Source organism: Cyrtonyx montezumae, unplaced genomic scaffold (assembly GCF_038088225.1).
Source record: "Cyrtonyx montezumae isolate F1298 unplaced genomic scaffold, pur_monq_1.0 scaffold_2, whole genome shotgun sequence".
NCBI lineage: Eukaryota > Metazoa > Chordata > Aves > Galliformes > Odontophoridae > Cyrtonyx > Cyrtonyx montezumae.
This window is the reverse complement of record NW_027071936.1, coordinates 24,536,771-24,559,249: the sequence shown is the minus strand read 5'-3', so window position 1 is coordinate 24,559,249 and position 22,479 is coordinate 24,536,771. Positions and strand designations below refer to the sequence as shown.

At 43.4% G+C, this 22,479-nt stretch overlaps 2 protein-coding genes across 2 annotated transcripts; both read left to right on the top strand.

Moving 5' to 3' along the window:
* Positions 1-1,829: 1,829 nt before the first annotated feature.
* On the top strand, positions 1,830-4,990 carry SPP1 (secreted phosphoprotein 1). The gene is made up of 7 exons (XM_065736636.1): positions 1,830-1,934; positions 2,587-2,653; positions 2,759-2,809; positions 3,073-3,177; positions 3,310-3,354; positions 3,670-3,909; positions 4,433-4,990. Exons 2-7 carry the CDS (start codon positions 2,597-2,599, stop codon positions 4,733-4,735), a joined length of 801 nt encoding a protein of 266 aa, XP_065592708.1. The 5' UTR covers positions 1,830-1,934; positions 2,587-2,596; the 3' UTR covers positions 4,736-4,990.
* A 206-nt stretch (positions 4,991-5,196) lies between these two features.
* PKD2 (polycystin 2, transient receptor potential cation channel) lies at positions 5,197-19,837 on the top strand. The gene is made up of 15 exons (XM_065736626.1): positions 5,197-5,543; positions 9,537-9,650; positions 11,369-11,502; positions 11,597-11,847; positions 12,559-12,783; positions 12,889-13,117; positions 13,660-13,830; positions 14,407-14,588; positions 15,144-15,264; positions 16,359-16,457; positions 16,996-17,117; positions 17,345-17,462; positions 17,623-17,786; positions 18,201-18,348; positions 19,142-19,837. The coding sequence occupies exons 1-15, from the start codon at positions 5,213-5,215 to the stop codon at positions 19,373-19,375; spliced, it is 2,643 nt and encodes an 880-aa protein (XP_065592698.1). The 5' UTR covers positions 5,197-5,212; the 3' UTR covers positions 19,376-19,837.
* Positions 19,838-22,479: the final 2,642 nt, after the last annotated feature.

Genomic DNA, 22,479 nt, shown 5'->3' with positions numbered 1-22,479 from the left:
GCTAAATTTACTACATCTGTGCACCAGCTGATCTTGCATAAAATTAAGCTCTTTAGTAACAACTGTCACTTCACGTCCTGTTTGTGAATTACTGCTAAGCATGGATATTATTCCTCAGCTCTTGCAAAACAGCCCTCCTGCTCTGGCAATAGTGCTCAGTATCACTGCCATGTCCCAGTGAGTGGAAACATCAGTAGTCAGCTAGAAACAGCTCCCCTGGGCCACATCATGTCTCCAGGGGGGAAGAACAGTGCCCTTTTGAAGCAGACACTGAGTGCTATCAATGTATGCTTATCTTGGCATATTCCGTACTGCCTAATGCTCAAGTGAAAATTTCTGCCTGCAGCTGGAAGACTGCGTCTTTATTTAGGAGCTTCAGTAAGAGCTCTGCCTTCCAGAAGCACTAAGATGGTTGGACTAGATGATCGTACTGGTCTTTTCCAACCTCACTGATTCTGTGACAGAATCCATCTAAATCCTCAGGAAATCTGTGTTCCTGAGAATGTTCCCTGAGGTAGTAACAATGGTCTCATGCTGCTCCAAAGATGAAAACTGACGGTCCTCATTCATGTGGGTTTATGGACATGTAGAACAGTTGTTGATGTGCTAGTGGTGGACCAGTTTTCCTCCTAGGCTGTTTGCTTGTATTGCTATGGACACTGAGTTAAACTGTTGCTATTCTCAGGACAGAAATGTCATTAGATAGGTCTATGCGATAGGCAGTCACTGAGCGAACTCGGGTCTATTTCTCCTGATAGAGACAATAAAATTTTATTAAGTACAGGATGTCTGGTGGTAGTGGCTGTGACAAGGTACTTATTTCGTGCAATTAAGGACAAACAGTCATTCATTCTTTCACAAAGTGAACATCATCCAAAGCTACAAAATCAGTAGCCAGGTACACTGTGGTTGCTCCATTTCTGGAGGTACTCAAGATCAGGTAGGATGGAGCCCTGGGCAGCCAGAGCTGGTGGGTGGCAATCAGCCCATGGCAGGGGGTTGGGGTGGGTTGGCTTTGTCTGAAACATTTTGGGGTTCAATGATCAAAAATGCAGCTTTAAGATAGCCATGAACACTTTGCCTTCTAAAGGACTTCATGGAAAGATTTTCTGTGCTTTAATGACACACCTCATTGCAGTTTTATAGATACACTGAGGGAAAGAGGATCTTGAACAGGCTGTCCAGGGAGGAGGCCTAGTCACATTGCCTGGAGGTGTTCAAGAACTGTGGGGATGCTGCACTGAGGAGCATGGTTAGCAGGCATGGTAGGGTTGGGTTGGAATTGGACTTGGTGATCTTACTGGTCTTTTCCAAATTTAACTATTCTGTGTTTCTCTGTGACACTTTCAGCATGTCATGGACGAAGCAGGTGTGGCCCCGAGATCCAGGCAAGGCACAGCTACAACAGACCCCCTGCCCATTGTCAGAGCTCAGGAGCAGACAGAATTTCCTCCTACAATGTCCCTTCATTCCCAATACTCTTGGCACTCCTTGTGCAGCAGACATGACACATTACTGAATACCTACCCCTTACTGAACAGGGTGTGAAGGGTTTCTGGGAACCGGGCTCTGACTCCTTGCAAAAGGAGGACGGATATGCCCCAAAGCCCTCCTACACGCTACCAACAGCTGTGCATTCAGCAGACCTGCTGGTTAATGATCTTGCCCATAAGTAATGTTTTAACCATAGAGTAGCTTTTGTTTGCTTCAGAAGCCACAAAGCCAAAGAGGAAGTGGAGGAGAACGTGGGCAGGATGGTGGCCAACATCCTCATGACCTCAGCTTGTTCCGCTGTGCAGGGATTGGTGGCTGCTCTCGGGGACAGGGTTTAAATTCCCCGCGGGCGCAGATGCCAGGCAGTCAGGGACAAGTAGGAGCTGCAGCTGGGATTGCCGGAGCCTCTTTGAGCAGCTGACTTCTCCAGCACAGGAAAGGTAATTTTTCGCTTTTTCACATGCTGTGTGCCATTCTGTACATAGCTTATGTCCAGGGGGCACTGGGCTGCAAAACTCAATGCTCTGGGGACAGACATTTGATGTTTTTCTGTGGGAATACTTCTGCTTTTAGGAGGAAGGTTGTTGCTTAAGTGAGGCCAGGTGTCACTGTTAAAATCACAGTTTTACATCTGTGTTCTAATGGATGTCAGGAGGTCACTGACAGCCCTGAAGGCTTCTCTCTGCATTGTGGGCAGGTCTTTCACTCTTGCTTAGAAATGGAGGTTGCTATGGTCAAATGTCTGCAGGGTGAAAGGAAGGTCTGGCCATAAATGCAGCATGTGAACTTAATTTACAGTCATTCTAGTTAATAATTCTGAAAACTAGTTTTAAAGTAACTGAAAAAGAAACCTGAGTTGGAATTCTTACAGCTGTTCAGTTTCTAAGCATCATAAAACCAGCTAGCTGTGAGGATGGAGGAATGAGATCATCAAGGGTAGGCTGAATCCTTGTCAGAAATCTGCTCTTAGCACAGCAAAAAACAAAAACAAAAGAAAGCAAAGCCTTGGGTTTTTGTGGTTGTTTTTTGTTTGTTTGTTTGTTTTGTTTTGGATATTTGATCTTGCTGACTCCCTGTTCCAAACTTTTCCAGGTAAAACATCATGATGAAGGTGACACTTCTTTGCTTGTGCTTTATCAGCATCGCTTCTGCATGGCCAGTGAGTAAATTCTAAATGTGTGTTAGCAATCACGTAAGTTTTCTGGGTATGTTAGCAGCAACAAATTAATGCTCACAAATGCTTTTTCTCTTTCCTCCCTTCAAGGTGAGCAAATCGAAGCAGCATGCCATTTCTGCCAGCTCTGAAGAAAAACACGTAAGCTCCTTTTTTTTTTTTTTTTTTTTTTTTTTTTTTTTTTTTTTTTTACCATTCTATCTGTTGTCTTTAATAAAGCAGTGCTTGAGTCTAATGTTCATTTGGGATATGGTGCCTTGTTCCCAGCCTTCTATCTATGGCAGTGAATGGATGAGGATGTATCCTGTGCTGCTCTGCCACACCTGTGCCATCTGAGGTGGTGTGATGCCATCAGCTCTGCTGTGCTTCTTTGTCACATTAAAACCTCCCTTCTTCTCCTGCAGGACCCCAGGAGCCATCTTGCACACAGATACCACCAGGATCATGTGGATTCTCAGTCTCAGGAGCACCTGCAGCAGTTGCAGAATGACCTGGCTTCACTTCAGCAGGTATAGTCAGCTTACAGGGAGAAAGCACAATATCTCCCAGAGCTGAGATTTAGGACTGAGGGCTTAAAGAATAGCAACCTTGTTTCCCAGCTCTACTGTGTGTGCTAACAGTGAGCTTTCTGTTACTTTCAGACTCATTACTCTTCAGAAGAAAATGCTGATGTCCCAGAACAGCCGGTAAGTCTTCTGGATGGCAGCCAGTGCATAGAAGCACTCACTTCCCTCACCCAAATGCAGCTCTTGTAGTAACACCTCCCTCTAAATAATGTAAGGCTTTGGGTAGAATGAAGCTGATCGAGAGCAATTTACACACTGAGGTCTGCAGCAGCATTTAAGCAATGAGTTACCAGAGGGACTCTGCTCAGCGCAGCGCACCTCAGAATCACAGAACCTCTTGAGTTAAGGGATCTTTAAAGGCCATATGGTCCAACCCCTCTGCAACGTACAGTAAAATACTTTGGATTTGCCTAATGCATGCTAAATGCTTTCCAGGACTTTCCTGACATCCCTAGCAAGAGCCAAGAGGCCATGGATGATGATGATGATGATGACAACAATGATTCCAATGACACTGATGAGTCTGATGAAGTTATCACAGGCTTCCCCACAGAGGCACCCGTTACACCTTTCAACCGTGGGGACAACGCAGGCCGGGGTGACAGTGTGGCATATGGGTTCAGAGCCAAGGCCCACATGGTGAAGGCAAGCAAGCTCCACAAAGCTGCCAAGAAGGTGAGTAGGGTGCAGCAGCACCTGGGTTATTGGGAAGGATGGTGAGGATGAGAAGAGGGAGTTTATCATAGAACCATTAAGGATGAGACAGACCTCTAAGGTCGCCAAGCCATTCCCTCTCATCCTATTGCTGTTACCTGGGAGAAGAGGCTGACCACCACCTCCTTGCCACAGCCTCCTTCAGGGAGTTGCTGTGAGCCTTAAGTTCTTCCCTGAGCATCCTCTTCTTCAGACTGAACCTTCCCAGTTCCCTCAGCTGCTCCCTGTAAGACTTGTGCTCCAGGTCCTGCACAGCTCTGTAGCCCTTCTCTGGACATGCTCCAGGACCTTGGTGTGTAGTGAGAACACAGTACTCAAGATGTGGCCTCACCAGAGCTGAGTCCAGAGGGATGATCTCCTTCCTCCAGCATGCTGCTGCTGGCTGCACCAAGCCAGGGTGCCGCTGGCCTTCTTGGCCACCTGGGCGTGCTGCTGGCTCATGTTCAGCTGCTGATGCTCTCCATTTCCCCTCTGTGCAATGCAGCTCATCGAGGATGATGCCACGGAGGAGGTTGGGGACAGCCAGCCAGCAGGCCTCTGGTGGCCCAAGAAGAGCCACGAACAGGACAGCCGCAAGCTGGCCCAGCACCCGAGCGTGGAGAACGACAGCCGGCCAAGATTTGACAGCCCTGAAGTGGACGGAGGTGACAGCAAAGCCAGTGCTGGGATGGACAGCACGGAGAGCCAGGGCAGCGTGCCCGCCGCCGACACCAGCAACCAAACGCTAGAGAGCGCTGAGGATGCCGAAGACCGCCACAGCATTGAAAACAATGAGGTCACCCGTTAAGGGGAATCTATGCGTTGCTTTTTTTTTTTATTCTTTTTTGTGATTTCTGTACAAAGCGCAGAGCTTTGGGGAGGGAGGAGAGCCATCGCGGCGTGTGTTTGTAAATGAGTAGCGTTTGGCGGTGCTTAGGTCGAGGCACCGTGGTGCCATTGAGCCGCACCGAGACGGGGCGATCGCTGCCTTCGGGGATGCTGCGCGTCCTGCTGCTCCTGTGTATATTTTGTAACCGGATTGAAATAAAAACACAAAAACCTCCGAGCCGTGCCGGGAGCTTTGTACCCCTTACCTCCCTTACGTCGGATGCAATTCCCACCCTCTCCCCGCGCTCTCAGCGCAAAAACACTTCTTCCAGCGGGACGGCCCCGAGGAGGGGAAAGGGGCGGGAGGCAGCAGGGCGGCCCGACCCCCTCTCCCACCGTGCCCCGGGCTTTCCGGGCCGGCCCCGAGGGCGGGGAAGGGGCGGCCCAGCGCCGGGCGATGGCGGCCCGCGGGCGGGAGCAGCTGGAGCTGGGGCGGCTCGGGGAGGCGGCTCGGACCGGCTGCTGCCCGCCGTCCCCTCCGCTGTCCGCCTGGAGCCGCGACAACCCGGGCTTCGAGCCCGAGGAGGAGGAGGGAGCGGTGGCGGCGGGGCCGGCGCTGGAGATGGACGCGGAGTGGGGCGGCCCCGCGGCCGCTCCTTCCACGGTGGGCAGCGGACGGAGGCAGCGGCGGATCCCGGCGGAGGTGCGGGGCCGCCCCACGGGGCCTCCCGAGGGCTCCGCGCCGCTCCGCAGCGCTTGGGCCAAGCGGCTGGCTCGGCGGCTGCGAGGTGAGATGAGCTTTCCTCAAGTCACTGCGTGGCGTGGCCAGAAGCGCTTGGTTTTAAGCCGGGGTTTTGAGTTGGGCTGTCTCCAGCGCTTTCTTGGTTGTCGTGCGCGTTCAGAAGTGAGTTGCTTTCGTTGTGGTGGTTTACCTGGGTGCTGACGGCTTGCGGGGGTCGTGGCTTGGCGGAGCTATGTGTCAGAAAGCGTTGCAATAAATAAGTCACTTTACAACAAAGAGAGCAGAACACCCAGGAGAAAAGCTATATGTCTAGAGCATCTGTGGCTGGAAGAAGCGCTTGGAGGGCTGGTGCCCATCCATCACTCGAACATTTGATTTCTGCTTTCAGGCTGAAGGATGAGGACCATCCCTGGCGTGGTAGCATCCCACATACTTTCAGGTGATGTGGTTCTCTTTCTGCTGCTGGATGAAAGCCTATTAATCAAATGCGTGCTACTCTGAAAGTGTTGTTAAAGTGCATCTTGTGGGATGGTTCGGTCTCAGAAGAGGAGGCTCTGGAGAAACCACCTACAACTTTCTGAAAGGAGGTTGTGGTGAACTGGCCTCTTCTCCCAGGTACCAGTGATAGGATGAGAGGTGATGGCCTCAAGTTGCACCAGGGGTGGTTCAGGTTGGATATTAGGAACAATTTCTTCTCAGGAGTGGTGGCACAGGCTGCTCAGGGAGGTGGTGCAGTCACTGTCCCTGGGGGTGTTCACGAAAGAGGCAGATGTGACACTGAGGGATGTGGTCTAGGGTGGTCACAGGCATGGGCTGACGTTTGGACTAGATGATCCTAGTGATCTTTCCAACCTTAATGATTTTATGATTCTGTGATTTTTTTTCTTGCAATGCAAGAATGCAAAGGATAATCCTTTGGATATCACAGATGGTGGTAGTATGGATAGACTGATTGCTGCTCAGCAGCTGAGAGATATTCAATGGCATACTTCACAACTAACAGCAAGAAAAATGGAATAAATCTGCAGTGGTCAGGGAGCCTGTAGCAGGAGCTAGCAAGTGAATAGAAACTTGACTGCATACAATTATCTGTCTTTCATTTTCCCATCTTTGGAGATTCTCTTTGAATTCTGGTGTCGGTGCCCATGAAGCAGCCTTAATCCCTCTTCTGCAGATCTCCTCAGCAGCCATCCTAGCTGCCTGGTCATGGCTGTTCACCTTTTTTAAGGGAAGTCATTCAGTCCTCATTAGTGTTGATGGATGAGATTAGGGTCTGTTTCCAGAACCAGGCTGGAAAGGCAGTCTTCCCATGAGAGCTGTACTCCACCTCCCAGGGTTACTGTGTCATCACGTGCGTCAGTATGAAGTTGTGTACGTGGAGGTTGTCTCAAAAATTTTTCCTGGTTATTGTTAAGTGGAAATATCAAATGTCCTTTTCAGTCATTCATTCACTGTGATAAAAATCATCCAATTTGTACTGAATTGAATTAGTACTGGCTCTGATAGTAGCGGAGGAAAGAGTGTGAACCTCTTTTTGAATGTTACGTGGTTTTGTTGCCTTTGTTCTTCTAGGAGGATCAGTCTTTGCCTTTGCCCAAGGCTATGTTCCTCACTTTCCACTAGCACCTGAACTTCTCAGTAGGCAGATCAGTTAGCAGTGCCTACCTGGGCTTGTTTTCCTCACTGTGTGTGGTGTGGGACAGCTATAATTCTCTCTGCCCAACTGCTGAGTACTTTCAGAGCTTTTCATAAAAATAAATTAATGCATTCTATACCTTATAAATTGGATGTATCAATATAAAGGTATGCGTGTGTGTATATGTGTGTATATTCCTTTCCCATTCTTTTCTTTGTTCCTCCCTTTCTCTGTTCCTTCTTCTTCATGTCTCGTTCCCATAGTTTTCTTCATTACTTTCTCTGTCTCCTTCCCAGCTCCTCTATCCCTTCTTCTCTCTCCTTCCTGTTTCCTTTATTTTTCTGTTCCTTATCCTTCCTTTCTCATTCTTTTCTTCATTCCCTTTCTCCTTAATATATCCGCTCCTTCTCCACCAGTTTTTTCACATCTTATTCTTTTCTTCATTTTTATTTGGTATTTCAATTCTTCCATCCCTTCTACTTCCCTTCTCCATTCTTTCCTTTTTCCTTCTCCATCCTTTTTTCATTCCTTCTCTTCTTCTTCCCATCTCCATTCCTTGTCCTTCGCTTCTCCTCCCCATCTCCACTCCACCTTCCCTTCTGTTCCTTCACTTTTGCCTCTCTGTCCCTTCTCGTTCTCTTCTTCATCCCTTCTACTTTGCTTTTCCTTTTCACATTTTTCTTTTCTTCATTTCTATTCATCATTCCACCTCCTCCATCTCTTCTCCTTAACCTGTTCTCCCTTTACATTGAATGCTTATATTATATATACTCACACACACATACAATTTGTATATATGTAAAGTCAAAAAGTTGAGGAATAGCAAGTTTATATAGGAAATAAAGTGGAAATTCTCATTCAAGGCTAGAAGCAATGTTTTTGGTGCTGACAGAAGATGTCAACTTGAATCCAGCACTGTTTGCTACCACTATGTATTTAGGTGCACCTAGGACAAAATTCAAGTAATGCAAGAAGAAAAATACTGTGTATGTCCTCTAAAAACATGTCTACTGGTGAGTGCTTCCAGGTGGCTCCCAGGCAAATGTAGAGGTTGTTTAATGGAAAGATCATTGTTTGAGCTCTGGTGTTGGATTTTTATTGGTGGTTTTTTTTGTATTATTATTATTTATTTTTATTTTTATTGTCTTGTATGCATCTTTCTGCTCACTGATGACTTGCAGCTATTTTCTACCAAGACAGAAATGGAGCTTGCAAGCTTTCTTTTCACTGCATTTCTTATTGGTGAGTAATGTGCTGACGGCTGGGACTCAGCACGCTTGCCAGCTTGCTTGCTGGCTGTTCCAGCCTGTTCTTCCTCTCTTCTGTAATGTTTTCATGCTTTTATTATGAGGGTTGCTAGTGCAACGTACTGCTATACTGAAGGCCGAATTTGTGGACTTCTGAGTTAATAGTGACTCTGAATGTTCTTGGTTTTGTGTTTCTGTCTACCAGGATGACCTCATGGTTAGGATTTGGCACTTTGTTTAGTAGAGCTGCAGTCCTTATCTGAACATTTTCAGACTTAGCCTCAAAGAACAGCTTTAAAAACGTTCTTTGGGGGGCTGATGTTATTGAAGGATGTGATTAGCCAGTCCAGGGATATGACCAGAGATCAGCATGAAGGTTATTGGTGCAAAGCTTGTATTGTCTGCTCCTTGTTGATGTTCCTTTGGCTTCTAATCACTGTGGTGTGTTTGATAGATCAATTTTATTTTTTTTTCCAGGAATGCTGAGTTTACTTTGCTTCCATCCTCTGGGGAGGTGAAGATGTTTTATAAGACAGGCAATTTAAAAGGGTGGGAGTTTGGTAGTAGAGAACTTCTATTTTCAGATGCATTTTTCTCTTGTCATAAACTTAGATAAATTACCTTGCTGTATTTAGGCTCAACAAAATAGCTTCTCAATAAAGAAGCAGCAGCTACAGCAGCAGCTCTTGGCTGAATGTCGGCAGCTGTTCCCAGCTTTGTTCTGGTTCGTATTAGGCACCGGATATAAGGATGGAAATTACCAACTGCTTTTCATTCTCACACAGCTATTTCTGATATCAACTCCATTTAAAAGATCCTTCTACTTTCCTGTTCTCCTTTTGGTAGGACTGACCACTGTCCCATAAGTTCTCTTCAGCTGCATTTTTGGGAATGCCAAGTATAACGCAGTGAAGCTAAAGTTGTTTGACTGACATACCTTTCTGTTCTTTGATTAATTAAAATTTCTAAATAAGTTCTGATATGGAATGTGCATTTTCACTTATCCAAAAGTATTTTCAGACATTACACTAGTGAAGATTTCAAAGCTGCTTGGCTCATTAGTCAAGGTGTCCCACTGAGTGTACCATTGGCTATGTCATTGGGTATCCAGAATCAGACACCTGCATATATAAACTATGTATGTTTTTCTTGCCAGGTCTGTGGGGCACAAGGCTGATGGAAGAAAGCAACACCAGCAGAGAGAGATACCTGAGAAGTGTTTTGCGAGAGCTGATTACGTATGTGATCTTCCTTGTGGTGCTGTGTGTCTGTAAGTACCACCCAGCCTTAACTCATGCACTTCTGCACCACTTGCTTGTGAATCCAGAGTGCTCCAGGGAAGTGGGAGAATAATGAATGAACTCAAAAATATTTTGAGTTATTTCTTTTTCTTGATTTTGTAGTTGGATTGTTGCTTGAGATTCTGTGCCCATTTGCATAACAGTCGGGAAGACAGTGCCAAGTACAACATACTGTGATGTTTGATTTGGTCACTAGGGAACCTAGCAACAAAACCTGCATGCATTAATTTTGTGTTTCTCTGGAAAGCTGATGGGTTTCAAGCCCCCAGTCTTTAGCATGGGCAGTTTGGTTCTGAATACCTACAGTGCCAGTGACTACTGAGTTGTCTTTGTGACCAGATATAACAGGACAAGGTGCCATTTTTATTTTTAAAGAAGACTTTACACTGAGAAAAACCCAAACCACAAACAGTGTTAGTAGTCTGAGAGCAAGTGCCTTGCTTGTCCAGAGCAGAATTCCTACAACATGAATAAATAAAAAAAACCCAAACCACAAACATTATTCAGTTTGACACAGCTCGACTGTTTTGGTGGCGGATCGCACAAATGATTATGTACTAACTGTCACGTTTGTTTCCTGCCTGAGAATTTTGGTTCAGGTTTATGGACAAGGGAGTATAAGGTATACCTGAGGCCCTGCCACTGGGAGGGGCATAGCAGAGGGGACTTGAACACGATTCTATGAAAACAAATTTGTCTTCAGTGGAAGAAGTTTGCTTACAGGCTGTTTTGCTATAGGAAATATTTTTGGTGACATATGCAGTACATCAGTGGTTACAGATGCTGCTAAGTCTTTAGCTATGTTTTAAGTGTGATCCTTTTAGTTTTATGCTTAAGCAATAACTGTGGAGCAAACAGGTCTGTGGTGAACCTTAGGAGGTTGCTTTCCAGTGCTGGCTAAGTGCTGTTAGCATTCCTTGTACTGTTGTATTTTTGAGAAAGCATGTGTAGGGGGAATCAAGGTATTATGCAATCAAATCACACTTGCAACATGCCACGGAGGAGTTTATTAAAAATAGTCCTTCTCTGGTTGCTCAGGAAAACACATTTTCTTCCCTGTAATAAAATACTTCTCAAAGTTTGTCAGTACTGTTGAAAGTTGTTTGCTGTAGACCTGATCTTCCAAGCTTCTCTGAGTTTTAACCCTGAATTGTTGTTAAGAATTTATAGGCAGTAGAGGCATCAGTGCCAGAGACTGCTCTCCCAGCCCAGCTTGGATTTGTATGTCATTTTATAATTTATGCTCTGTCGTCCTCAGCCTCATGCTTGGCCCAGAATGAGGAACAGAAGCAGCATGCAGTCGTTACTTTCTGTGCCATGATTCTCACATCTGCAGTGGAGTTTTGTTGTCTAACCACTGACAGCTCATATCACTGGCAGTGTCACATGTTGTCATCCATTTTGGCCTGAACAGGATATGGATCTTCCAGTGTCTGGGGTCATCCCAGCTCTCAGGACACCTAAAATGGCGCTGGATGCCTCTCTTCAGCTGCTGAGTCCAGCCTTTGTGGTTCTTGAGGTTGTTTTTTTGTAGAAGCATTAATACTGTAATCACAGAAAATTGACTGCCTGGTATGGATTTTGTTCTGATCTTAGTCTTTTTGGTGCAGAATCTATAAAAGTACAATCTGATGTATTCAAAACTACTCCATCTTTTTCTTCTCACCCCTTGCCAAACCATGTGCAGTGACGTATGGGACAGTGAGTTCCAGCATGTATTATTACACAAGGGTTATGTCGCAGCTTTTCCTGGAAACACCTGTATCCAAAATGGAGAAAACAGACTTCAAAACATTGTCCACAATGGACGACTTCTGGAAGGTAATATTAGAAGCAAGTTGTTACCTTGCTGTTGAATTGATGTATGAAAACAGTGCTGGCAACATGCAAACTGAATTTCTGTCTTCCTTCATAGTTCACGGAAGGCCCTCTGCTGGATGGTCTCTACTGGGATATGTGGTACAACAACAAAACCATAGCAGAAAACAAAAGCTTCATTTATTATGAGAACCTGCTCCTAGGTGTACCCCGCATTCGGCAGCTCAAAGTGAGGAATGGTTCGTGCTCGATACCTGAAGATTTAAAAGATGAAATCAAAGACTGCTACGATGTCTATTCTGTGGCCAATGAAGATACTGCACCTTTTGGGCTTCGAAATGGAACAGCGTATGTAGTACTTTTGTACACAACTAAATATGTTTTTTGTCTGACCCAGATTATGCTGAGTGGTACAGAAAGTCACTCACTTCACGGGGCAGCTCTAGAATTGCTATAGGTTCTGTTTGTAAAACCAGCTACAGAATGCTGGTTGAGTGTTAGGGTTGCTGGGTCATCTTTGCTGGCTGAAATATGGAAGAAGTTCTACCTCTCTTGTAAGACAGTGTGTGGATTACATTGGAAAGGGTTTGGGAGGTGAAACACAGCTACATCAATACCACTTTTTCATAGCTTCCCCAAGAGAAGAGAAATTCTGTATAAGCAGAGCAATGCATTCCATTTTCGTAGTTAATATACTTGTCACCTGTCCTACTGTTTGCATTCTGTTGTGTTGTAGGTTCTTTCCCCAGGGCACAAAAATGAAAAGTTCTTGCAAGTAACCCTTAAAACCCTTTGGTGGTTGGACTAGGTGATCTTAGTGGTCTTTTCCAACCTTAATGATCCTATGATTCTAAATAAGACAGCTCCTAAGGATCATAGAATCATAAAATATCCTGAATTGGAAGGGAACCAAAAGGATCATGGAGTCCAAATCCTGGCTCCACACAGGACCACCCTGCCCAAATGTGTGGGTTTTTTGGCCAGGTCTTGTTTGTTCTGTTGACTGTAACTTGAAAGTGGAAGAACTAACATGCACTGTCTCACTCCTTCTGGAACCAGTTGGACGTACACCAATGAGAAGGACCTGAACGGGAGCAGCCACTGGGGTTTGCTGGCCACGTACAGTGGGGCTGGTTATTACCAAGACCTCTCACGGACCAGGGAAGTGACAGCTGTGCAGATTGCCAGCCTTAAGAAGAACCTATGGTTGGACAGAGGGACAAGAGCAGCTTTCATTGATTTCTCGGTCTACAATGCAAATATCAACCTATTCTGCATTGTAAGGTACAAACAGGAGCACTGACAGTGTTCAGCTTGCAGAGCATGAAGCAGATAGAGATGCAGACAGTCTTTAAATGTCTTTAATTTCTTTGCCTTTTTAAATTCCAGGTTGTTAGTGGAATTTCCAGCAACTGGAGGCCTTCTTACGTCCTGGCAGTTTCAGCCAGTGAAGCTGATTCACTATATCTCCACTTTGGATTTCTTTCTGGCAGCCTGTGAAATGGTGTTTTGCCTTTTCATTCTGTACTATATGGTGGAAGAGGTCTTAGAAATCCACATTCACAGACTTCACTACTTCAGAAGTCTCTGGAACTGTCTGGATATACTTATCATTGTGGTAGGTAATCTTTATTGTAAGTCCAACACTGCTTTCAGAAACTCACACTGGGGGGGACATTAATGACACTGCTTTCACCAATAATCTCAGTGTAGCTGAATATCTGAGCTTTGAATTTAAAGCTATATGATCCAGACTTGAATTGTTCTTACCAAGGGTATTTGAAGCCTGCAAAGTTGAAGTAGGTCGTGTCCCACTCCCATTCTGTACCTTTAGTCTTGGACAAATCTAAGGTTCAAGTCCTTTTTTTTCTTTTTTTTTTTCTTTTTTCTTCCTGTTTCTTCCACTTCCTTCCATATGACAGCTTCATTTTTCTGAGCCCGCCAGGTTTCACCATGATTCTGTTCTTCAGTTGTGACAAGGAAGAGACTCCTATATCCCTTTACTCCCAGGCTATTTTTCTCACCCTAGGGTTGTCAAAGTCGTATTGTAAAATGCATTTCCCAATCTACCCCAAAATTCTAGTTTGAATCTAGTCTTACGTGAGCTGTTTTGAAACCCTAATCACCTTCCATGTCTTCATTTTTTTCTTTTGTACTCAGCTTTCCGTGGCAGCAATAGGAATTAGCATCTACAGAACATCAACTATTGATGTGCTCTTGAAGAAGCTGCTGGAAGATCAGAACTCATTTCCCAATTTTGAGCCCTTGGCATATTGGCAAATACAATTCAACAACATTGCTGCAGTTACTGTGTTCTTTGTCTGGATTAAGGTAACGCCAAGACACATACCCATATTCTAAAGAAAGGATATACATGTTCGGTGTTCCGAACATTGCCTGATATCATTGACTTTCATGCTTCTCCTAATGTTAGGCGTGGGAGAAAGTGAGAGCACAAAGGTAACTTTGTGCAGATTGAAAACAAGGTTATCATTTTCTCTCTCTCTGCTTTAGTCCTTGTTTAAATCTAGAAGATGCATTCAGCTCTTTGTCAGTGTAGGTATGTAAAGAAATATTTTCATCATTCCTATATTGAGGATTTGCTACTTCTTATTGGATACTACTTTCTCCTAGATGCTCTTGGAAACAGCTTGATACTATTTCTCTGAAGCCAGGGTTTCCAACAAGAGTGCAAGTGGAAGTTGTCTCAGTTTTTTTTCTTCAGATTTCAAGCCTTAGTAGTTTTTTGGAAGTGATATATTTCTAATTGAGAATCACCTGACTTTGTCCCCCATCCAATTCATTAAGACATCTCACATGTAAAGAGCTGAACAGCAGTTGGGAATAGAAATTGTCTTCCTTGTCTTCACGGTTGTTGGTTTTTGTTTTTTGTTTTTCTTTTAACAGCTTTTCAAATTTGTTAACTTCAACAGAACGATGAGTCAGTTGTCCACAACCATGTCTCGCTGCGTCAAAGATGTTGTTGGCTTTGCAATTATGTTTTTTATTATTTTTCTGGCATATGCTCAGTTGGCCTATCTTGTTTTCGGCGCTCAGATCGATGACTTCAGCACTTTCCAGGGCTGCATGTAAGTAAAAAAATAAAACAGTTCTCAGTGGTGAATGGATTTGATTGCCTCATCAGAGACCAAACCAATCTGCCTGCAGAGATGAGCTGTAAGCATCTCACTGTTGGTAGCGCAGTAGTGACAGCTGCTTTTTAGAGATGTAAACTTTTTTTATAGTTTGTTGGAAAAACTGTCTTTATATCTGTCACCGTGTGCTTAGTAATGTTCTGTTCCTGATATTCTGGTTAGTTGGTTGGCTCCCAGATGGAGTCTGTCACCTTTAACAGCCATCTGGTCCGACTGAGGCACTTACCAGGTTGTTTTTCTTCACTGTTGTGACTAAAAGCCAGAAGTGGCCTCTTTAGTTGCACTTTGTGTGTTGTGTATCACTGCAAGCTCTACTGGTCTTAGAGGTGGGTTTGGGAAGCTGACTATTGCCATGTCTGAGCAAATATTACAGCTGTGCAGACCTCTTTGCTGCCCTTCATTCTGACCATTATGGTAAAATAGATCAAGAACTCCTGAGCAGCTCCAAAAGTGTTTTTCTCAACCCCTGGATGTGTTTTGTTTTTTAAGATTTACTCAGTTCCGCATCATTTTGGGAGACTTCAACTTCACAGAGGTTGAAGAAGCTAATCGCATTTTGGGACCAATTTATTTCACTACATTTGTGTTCTTTATGTTCTTCATCCTTTTGGTATGTACACCTTTGTTGTCATGGGGTGGGTAGGTGGCATGTTGATTTTAGGTACATCATCACTTTTTCATCTCTTGTTCTTGGATTCCTGTGGCTACTTAGGGTGAATATATCAGGCTTCACCTTTTTGTGGTCTGCCACTGCGCTCTTTACTTTTTAATTCCTTTAAAATAGATTTGCACTGTGTAGTTGTTGTCACTCTCTTATAGCACTCCACGTTGTGTGGTTGTTTGTTGGTATTTTTTTTAATTACTGTTATGAAGAATTTTTCATTTTTAAAACCTCCCTCTTAGAAGCCTAAGACACCAAGTAAAATAGTTTTGACATAAACTAGTTGATACAGAATAGTCATTGATATAAGTTAGAAGCCCCATCACCTTTACCCTGAATGTAGTTTGGAAGTTGCATTATGATATGGTAATCTACTTTCTGGTGTTCCCAAAATGGTGTGTCATTTGATAAGGTAGCAACCATTAATGCAGGATTTTGCACAGGTCGCTCTAAAATTAATGCCTCCTATTTGTTTGAATGGAAAATACAACAGATAGAGCAGAATTAACACTGTTTATAGAGCAAAATCTCAGCTACAAAACACTTTTTTCAGGTTATTTCACTGTTAGCTGTACATTTTTGCCAGTAGTGAACAAGAGCCTGCATGCTATTCTTGTGAAAAATCTGCACTAGCAGGGGTGACCTGCTGTTGCCACTGCTGGAACACACCACCCACAGCCTCACTATGCTCACATCCACTGTTTGGTCACCAACAACATTTAACAAGCAGAATATTGGTGGGAAGGTTCAGCCTTTTCTGCCATATCACCAGCATCCACATTTGATGTAACGGGCCAACAGAATAAAACAGGTGGCATTGCTTTCAGAACTGTCCTCATACTAATCTTAGCATTGTGTAGCAGTCATCATATATTTCATTGTGTATATATATATGATTTATATAATGTCACTCGTACTTCACGAGGCTTTATATTTGCTCTTTGGGATGAGAAGAAGCAGTAGTCAACAGTAGGTCATGTAATTGGTAGAACTTGGACTTGTGGAGATATTTTAAGTGGACTTTTCATTTCTCTCATGAACAGAACATGTTTTTGGCTATTATCAATGACACATACTCTGAAGTCAAATCGGATATGGCACAACAGAAGGCAGAAATGGAACTGTCTGACCTTATCAGAAAGGTAAAAGTAGTGTTTTGTTGGTTTGATGTCTCATTCCTCACTATTCTATAAAGCAATGTAGTATCTTGGCAACAGCTGGGGAATACACACATCTCTTAGTTAAACAAAGGAGTGTGAACTGAGTGTAAACCACTTAGCCGAAAACTTTGCTTTACAAAGTATTCTAGTAATATGAGGCTGATCAAGGGATCAGCCTAGTGACTGTGACATAGGATATGTCTGTCAAGGTACATGCAGAAGTGCTAAATTGATAAAGCTAAACCACTGTTCACTTTGTGTACAGAATTTTGAATTGTTGGCAATGAGATGGGTCAGATTTTGGGTTATGTGTTGGGAGACTGAAGAGCTTTCAATTTAGGAAAAGCATGTGTATGTGCATGCTGTCTGGCATGGGTATGATGCTGTACTGAACACATACTGGGTGTGGACCAGTAATTCAGAGTTTTAAACTTTGGAACTGCAATTTTAAAAAGTCTTTTAACATCATGTTAACACTACATGGCAAGTGAAATGTGAAATTTCATTGTTTTTCTTTTAGGGCTATAACAAAGCCATGGTCAAACTTAAATTAAAGAAAACCACTGTTGATGACATTTCAGAAAGCTTGAGGCAAGGTGGGGGAAAACTTAATTTTGATGAACTCCGGCAAGATCTAAAAGGGTAAGAAAGCTGTTACTTCTATCTTGAATCGTATGTCCAAACATTTGAAGTGAGTCTTAGACAAGTTTCTCTTGTCTTTGCAATGCCTTTGACACAAATGAAGACAACTTCTGTTTCAGTTGTATCTTGGCTTGATATAAAGGTTTGTTGTGAATGTATTGCTTTTCTACGTTGTTTTTGCACCTGAAAAATGAGAAGTAATGGATTTGTTTTTACTGCCTTCTCAGAAAGGGCCACACTGATGCAGAGATTGAGGCAATATTTACCAAATACGATCAGGATGGGGACCAGGAACTGACAGAGCATGAACACCAGCAGATGAGAGATGACTTGGAGAAAGAAAGGGTGAGTTTGGCAATAGGAATAGCCTGCCATCAGCTCCATCAGTAATGATGGATCTGCTTCCTGTGCCTGGTGGAGAGCAGAAGATCCTTGGCCTGAACACTCTTGGCCCCATGTGAAAACCTTTGCCCCTCTCCTATCTGTGTCTTGTGTTTTCATAAAGGAGGATCTTGACCTGGACAGGAGCTCTCTGCCACGTCCTCTGAGCAGCCGCAGCTTTTCCCGGAGCTTGGATGACTCTGAGGAAGATGAAGATGAAGACAGTGGGCACAGCTCGAGGAGGAGGGGCAGCAGCTCTAGTGGAGTGTCCTATGAAGAGTTCCAAGTGTAAGTTAATCCTCCTGGAGGAGCAAAAGTACATGGGTGAAGGTTTTTGCTTGTGGGATTTTTGTTTAAGATACGTTGCAGTCTTTCCTATAACTCCAAATATTCATCAAATAATTCAGAAAATAAAAAAAAAGTTATGCTTTTTCTAGGCGCTAAAGTCAATCCATTTAATAGCTTCAAGTCATATCTGAATTGCCTGTAATTCAGAGAGGTTTGTGGGAACCAGTTGGAACTGTTTCTTACTTGCCTAAAGAAAATGCTTTGAGTCTGGTCATTGAAAAGACAGAAAATGGCTGTGTCACTGTCATATCAGAAGGCTTGTTTTCTTACAAGTCAAATACTGAGGTTTCTAAGTTTAATGAGGACTTGAATTCTTGTTTTTAATGATCTGAAATGACTGCTTGTTGCCCCCAGACTCATGAGGCGGGTGGATCGCATGGAGCACTCTATTGGCAGCATCGTCTCCAAGATTGATGCAGTGATTGTGAAGCTGGAAGCGATGGAGAGAGCCAAACTGAAAAGGAGAGATGTGTTGGGAAGGCTCTTGGATGGAATGACAGAGGTCAGTGAACCCAGCTCTGTCCTGTGCTGTCACTTGCTGGTCACAACCTGCATGGCTTATTATTTAGTGTTAGTACTTTTTTCTCTTCTGATTGGAGTGGGAGGCTGAAAGGAGTTATGGTAAGGCTGTGGGGCTTTGCTCTGGCTGAGCAATCTTGAGTTTTGTTTTTGTGTGCCCAGGGAAGTGGTGAAGTCACTGTTTATGGAAGTGTTTGAGAACTGTAGAAATGTGGCCCAGAGGGACATGGTTAGTGGACATGGTGGGGATGTGTAGATGGTTGAACTGGATGATCTTAGAGGGCTTTTTCCAACCTTAGTGATTCTATGATTCTATCAAGAGACGTGAAGCAAGTTTTGGATATGAGAACCCATCTTCTAGAAGACTTGTGTTGTGCAGAGGCCACAGATCACCTTTTAATGCCCTGACCAGGATAGTGGTGGCATTCAGTAGCTGCTGAGGCAGCTCATTCATCCCTTGTCTGTTATGATGGGTAGAGAGTTGTCCATGGAGTGGTCTGGCAGAACCCAGGGAATGCAGTATATTTTACATTTCTGGAGATAGATTTGCATACTAAATACTGTAATGCAAACCATGCTTTCATAAGTGAAGATGGAGTTACGTTACTGGAAGAATGCCGTTTCCTACAGAACAGCTGTGATTTGATGCTAGCCTACAAAATAATGAGCAGTTTAGGGATTTCCTATTGGAAAGGATTCTTATTCCCATTGAGTAGGATTTTGAATGGTCTGTAGTTCGGGCACCACACTTCCATCTTGTATCTCTGTTTGTTCAGGATGAAAGGCTGGGCCGTGACAACGAGATCCACAGGGAGCAGATGGAGCGGCTGGTACGGGAGGAGTTGGAGAGGTGGGAGTCAGATGACACAGCATCTCAGATGAGCCATCGTCTGGGAACACCACTGGGACTGAATGGGCAGCCTCGGTCAAGGAGCTCCCGGCCATCCTCCTCGCAGTCAGATGCCATTGATGGGGGCGGAGGAAATGGGGGAAATAACCTCCACGTGTAGCACAGGCTTTGCTGTTCAGCCAGCATCAAGCCAACTACACCACTGCTTCCCAGCATGAAGTCGTCATCCTGATCCGACCACTGAAGGAAGGCTGTGTGGTGGGTAAGATAAATACTCTGTTCATAAGGCATTTTCAGAACTTTAAGAGCGTGCCGGGTTCAAGTCACCAACAGTGAGACTGTTGGCCTTAGAAATGAAAATGCAGAGGTGGAATGGAAACCAGATGTGACGAAATCTACCTGGACAGAATTCTGATTCCATACATCTATTACAGTTTCCATACTCGAGTGGTTTCATGAGGGCAGCAAGCTTTTGACAAATTGTGCTCTGGCTGAAGCATTCCAATGAAAGGCTGTGGGCTTTCTGCTTTCTGCCAGAAAAACACCATTTTTAAAAGCTGACACTTTTCGAGAGGCAAAGCAGCATCTCTTTTTTTAAGTAAGTGTAGATATATATTTTTTTGTTGTTGTTGTTGTTTTTTTCTTTTGCCATGTTTTGCTGGGTTCCTAGGATAAATAGAAGGCACTTTATGTGCATCACTGAAATTAAAATGTTGGTTTCCAATAGAAGGCATTGAGGCACAGCATTCTTTGCCCAGCAACGTTTCAGCCTGTGGCATGTTGGCTGCCAGCTGTGCTTTTTTTCCTGAAGATGGCACTTGCCTTTCTTGGTACTATGTGTGTTTATTTGTTTTTTATGAACGTGAATTTCCATTCCCAGCTGTATGTGTTAAGATGTATATCTGTAACGTGTCGTTACTTCTAACAAACTTCATCTTGAAGTGCACAGTTTCCATGGGGTACCCATGAGTATGACAATGGCCATGCAGTGAGCACGTGGCTGCATGACAAGTGTTCTGAACATTGATATTATCTCTTTTTTTTTTATTATTTTAGATTTAAGCACCTTTTTTTTTTTTCACTTAGCAATAAGGTTTTGCATAGAAAGGCTATGTACAGTTTTTGGTCTCATTAGGAACCTGTTAATTATGCAAGCCTTCTTCAGTGATCAGTGTATTGGTCTGTAAACTGAGCACTTTACTTCCCAATAAACTTCTGTATCTTCTGCAAAGCTAATTGTTTTCTGACTTACTTACAGACTGAGATAAGTAATAAATGGCACTGTACAAGGTGACTAAATTATTACAGCTTAGTAATATGAAACTCCCACACATATCTGATTGTTCATGTGAGCTAATTGGCAGCTCTGCCACTTGTTTACCTGACATTTTTCTACTTTGTAGTTGCTGCTTTCATACCTTTCCAGTTCAGGATCTGATTTTTCTGCTTCCTTCCAGGTGATTGATGGGATCCTTGCTCTGTGAGTAGTCCAGAACATTGTATATGATCACTGTGCAGTATCTGGTGGATGACTGCATCCGAATGATTGAAAAATGCCTAGCAGTTCTATACAGTCATTTTTTAATATTAATACATATTAGCTGATGCAGATTATCTCCTCCATTGCTATTAATAGAGCTAAATTCATCTAAGGTAAAAACAGGAGCAGGAGGAGTGCCTCTGTACAAACAGCAGTAATTAGAATTACAATTGCTGGTTAGGTCAGGATAATATCGATGCATTTTGCTTTTACAGAATACTTGCCTATTGTAAGCTATTTCATACATATGACTGGGATGTGTGGCAAAGTGCTGCTGAGTGTTAGATGATAACTAAGTGTGTCTGCTCACCTCTTCTCTGTAATGCCCACCTATATACTTACGCCTGGAATACAAACATGATCATGCATTAGGATCTCTTTTCAGTAACAAAAAATACTATACATGTAACAACAATAATTCTCATGGAACAGAGTTATTAAAATCCTAGAATATTTTTTAAATATTATAGTGACTTATTTTGAAATTGTGCTAGAGGAACTGGTAAAACCATTTGCATTGTGTTTGTTAACATCAAAATAACTTTATTTTTCCAATACTGCTGAAACCATTGGTAGTGGATTCTCCCAGTCTGTTCAGGCTATTGGTACATTTCAGAGCTTTCAGATTCATTATCACTCTTGCAATTTAGGAACTGTGTATTTATTTAGCTGTCGTCACAGTGCTACATTACCATATTATCAGTTCTAATTTCCCCTAAAACCTATGGGAAACCCTAGAAAGAATTGCAGCTTCTTTCTCAGCCCAATATTGTGTTGACAGACAATCACAAGAAACTTGGGCTATTACACATCAGGATGGATTTAAGCTCCCTTTTTCCTGAGTTCCCTCTTTAGCAGGGCAGTAAGTCCAACAGCTTACTTGAGGGTAGGCCTTACCTTCCCAGTGGCCAACTAGGTTATTAAGCAGCTGTGCCACTTAGCAATAGCCCAGTATTTTAATCAAAATCTTCTTTCCCAGCTTCTTCTGTCCTGTGAAAGTTGTCAATTTGCCCTTTTGTTTTGCAATGTCATAACCCCACGGGTGTCAAGATGAAGCCTGTAGTACATCCATCTGCTAAAGACAGTTTGAGTCAGTTCAAGCAGTGTGTAGGCTGGACTTACTTCATCATCTTCTGCTCCTGGAAAATTTCAGCTTAGTCATCTGCATGCATTTCAGAAAAGAAATGCACAAGATCCCCTACATAAACACAACAGAGACCTGTAATCTCACTTCTTGCAACTTCTTAAACATTTATTTTCTCAACACCCCCCTAGAGAATGTAAATTTTGAGTGGGAGAGAGACATGCTGGCTGCTGGAGCTCCTGTCTTACTTTAATGATTCTCCGAGTGGGCACAGTGTTGATGGGTTGATACTTGGAGTAGATGATCTGAGAGGTCATTTCCAACCTCAGTGATTCTGCTGTTCCACACTGCTGTGTGGAATGAGACTGTAAAAAGACACTGTCCTGCTCATTGTGTTACAAGGTTATGTTATTTGCACACACTGCAACTTAAACAATCAACAAAACTTCATAAACAAAAGATCCTGTTGTTCCACAGGACATACTCTCCTTCCTTCCTCCCACCCTCCCTAATGGAAAAATACACTGAAAATCTTTTTATAAAATTTGACTCAATATTATTTTGACTATGATAAAAGTATTTGTGAGAGACACACACACACACACACAAAACTTATTTTCTTGTCTAAATCCTGAAAAGA